This window comes from Plectropomus leopardus, unplaced genomic scaffold (assembly GCF_008729295.1).
Source record: "Plectropomus leopardus isolate mb unplaced genomic scaffold, YSFRI_Pleo_2.0 unplaced_scaffold14549, whole genome shotgun sequence".
Taxonomy (NCBI): Eukaryota; Metazoa; Chordata; class Actinopteri; order Perciformes; family Serranidae; genus Plectropomus; species Plectropomus leopardus.
In genome coordinates, this window is record NW_024615556.1 from 1 (window position 1) to 3,094 (window position 3,094).

Below are 3,094 nucleotides of genomic sequence, written 5' to 3' on the forward strand. Positions count from 1 at the left end.
TTTTTTTACTCTTTTTTTGTGTGCTTATTTTCAGGTAATTTTCTTGTAACTTTTTACCAATTTCTTGCTCATCTTTGGGCCATTTCTTGTTAAGTTGCTCAGTGCCTTCTTCCCATGTTTTGAAAGAAATTAAGCCAATTTGCTCAGGTTTGAAAGGGTTAAGTATATTAAATCCTACATCCATGTTTATGTACATGTGTGCAGTCTTCCTCACAGTCTTTGCTGACTGCAGAAACTGTTTAATCGCACTGACGGGCATCTTAAACTCCACAGGGAACCTGTAAGTTAGTTAGTAGTTAACTGTCTCAGTGAACTAAAATGAACAATAACCGAAAACTATTTCTAAAAAACTGCACGGTGCAGCGGCTGCTGTATAAAACACAGTTTGTTTACCTCTCCAGGTCTGATGGTGCACTCCAGCGGAGCCTCCTCCTCGGGCAGGTTGGGGTAGGTCTCCGTCACCCAGGACAGGGTGGTGTGGTTTGGGTGGAAATGGGGCTCCTTGTCAGGCGGGTAGAGGAACCAACGCTGTGTGATTACAACATAATCATTCATTCAACGAAAAGATGCTAAAAGTAAGATGTTTATTTGTGTTCATATGTCAGCGGATTCAGGATCAAGACATACAAATGAACAAACATGCAGAAAATTAAATCCAATCTTTTTTCTTTTTTTTTTTTACCTTTCTTCCATAGATGACTTCAGAGTAACCAGGACCGTGCCAGTGAAAGGGGACTCCTGTTCCTGCACCTGAACACGACACGCAGATCTGCAGTTTGGCCCTCTAATGGTATAAATCATTTTTAAAATTTCTGATTTGATGCATGTGAGTCAAAGAAAACAAAACAGTCTCTGTATTAAAACTCTGAGAGACACAACATTTCATTCCAAAATCCTACAAGGGAAATTAATGTGTATAGACACGGAGGCAATTCAAAGTGCTTTACATAAAACATAAAAAAGTCTAAACACAGAGGACAAATAAAACAGGAAATAAGTTAATCTATCTAAGACAGAATACATTTAAAAAACAAAAATGTGGAATTACAGTATATTTTAAAGATTTAACAGGCACAGAAACATAAAAATAATATTTTTAAATTACCTTGGAGACAAGATTTCTTTGTCTTTTTTGTTGATGCTCTTTTCCTAATAGATAATAGTTTGAAGTTCGATGCCACAGAACTTTAACTGACACTTTAACCCTGATGAGAGTAACAGACAGGAAGAGTGAAATCCTGCAGGACTCTCAGTCTGCAGAACAAACACTGACCTGCGATCCCAAAGCTGTACGCTCCGCTGGTGTGAGGCAGGACGTACGGAGGAGACTCGTACACGTCGAACAAACCGTGCCACTCTGTAAAGTTGTTGTCTCCAAAAAAGTACAGCGTGTCTGTAGAAGTAGGAAACATGGACTCTTTCAAACAACATCTGATAAAAGCCTGACATATCTTAGCTCCAAAAACTATGTAATACTCATCAGTGAGCCACACTGTTGCACTGTGACATGTTCTGTCACTACCATGATGACACACACTGTAGTTTATTTTGACTCAGTCCATCATAGTATAATGTCCTACTGCTGTAAATACGTGAGAGAGCACCAAGTATGAATTAATCCGCCGCTGAAAATAGTCCCCAACAAATGCTTAATTTATCCTTTATTTGATAAAAACTACAGTTAACACTTTAAAAAATAATGTGAAAAAAGTTAAAATAACAGGTTTAGGAGGAATCAACTGTGTTTATAATAATGTTAATTAAGTATATAACACTTTAATATTCTTTATAAATGTGGAAAAATTTGTTGAACAAATTTAATTTTTACTAGTTATCAATATAAAACTGTGTGTTCATAATTACGGTAACAGCACATACCACTCAAAAAATCCTCTTAAATAATGTGAAAAACTTAAATTTAATGAGGAGTCAACTTAAAAATGTGTGTTTGTAATTATGGTAATCAAGTACTAAAGTTTTTAAGTTGATAACCCATACAAGTTAATTTTGTTCCTTCTAAGTTTATTGATTATCATATTTATGAACACATGTTTTAAGTTAATTACTGATAAAAATAAAGTTCCAACAATTTGTTTCACATTATTTAAAGGATTTTCAAAGTAACATGAAAATTGATTGAAAAATGATTTATATCTTCAATAGGAACCAATGGGCTTGGAGCTAAAAGAGCCACAGACAGGAAGTCAGGACAGTATTGAGAGACGGACAAACATGCACAACAAGAAGAAAAATACAGAACATATCGACCCGTGACCTTCAGTCTAAGATGTGCTGCATTACTGGTGAGTTTCTGGGAATTTTTCATACTTGATTTCTTTAAGTCTTGTCTCTAAAAGTGTGCACATTCAAAATTGAATACAAATTATAAACTTTTCATGTCCAGTCAGGTTTATTTATAAATCCCCAAATTATCAATTACAAATTAGCCTCAAAGAGCTTTATGATCAAACAAATCACGTCTTCTGTCCTGGAACTTTTTTGTTCAGGTGAGGCAAAAAATTTTTTAAAAAACAACAAAAAAACAAACAAAACCACATTAAAATTCCACAAAAATATTGTCAATCAGCATGTAAACCTGAAGCCTCCAGAGGTGGAAAAGTGTTTGAGCTCACCGCTGCCGAGAGTGTCCACAGACTGAGGCCTCAGTAACACGTCCACATACTCCTGCAGAGGGACGTCCACTAAAACATAGTGAAAATATTAAATAAAAGTACAAATCCCTGCGGATTCTGAGTGTAACATGCAGACTTGTGTTAGACATGCGTACCTTTCCTGTAAGAATAAGTGTTAGCTGTACTGAGCCGAACTCTCCGGGCGCCATATTCTTCTAGTATACTCGACTTGGAGCACAACGACCTGAATTTCTAAAACACAGTCATAGGTATGAATATATATTCATATATTTATTTGACTTTAGTATTTTACTCTATTTTGACAGTCTGAATGTGTTGGGACAGTTTGTTGTGTTGTCTGTCTCCGCACTTTTTAAGCACTTTCAGATGAAATAATAAGGTTGAAATTGTGACTTTCAGATTTACTTTGAGAGAAATGGAGTAAATGTGGTTTTTGTATG

General features: G+C 35.7%; 1 protein-coding gene across 1 annotated transcript; it reads right to left on the reverse strand.

Annotated features, from left to right (window-relative positions):
• Positions 1-393: 393 nt before the first annotated feature.
• LOC121964207 (jmjC domain-containing protein 8-like) lies at positions 394-2,885 on the reverse strand (the record flags this gene model as incomplete). The annotated part of the gene is made up of 5 exons (XM_042514420.1): positions 394-528; positions 683-750; positions 1,274-1,393; positions 2,634-2,702; positions 2,789-2,885. Coding segments are annotated over 5 exons (489 nt in total), but the record flags the coding sequence as incomplete, so codon positions are not given.
• Positions 2,886-3,094: the final 209 nt, after the last annotated feature.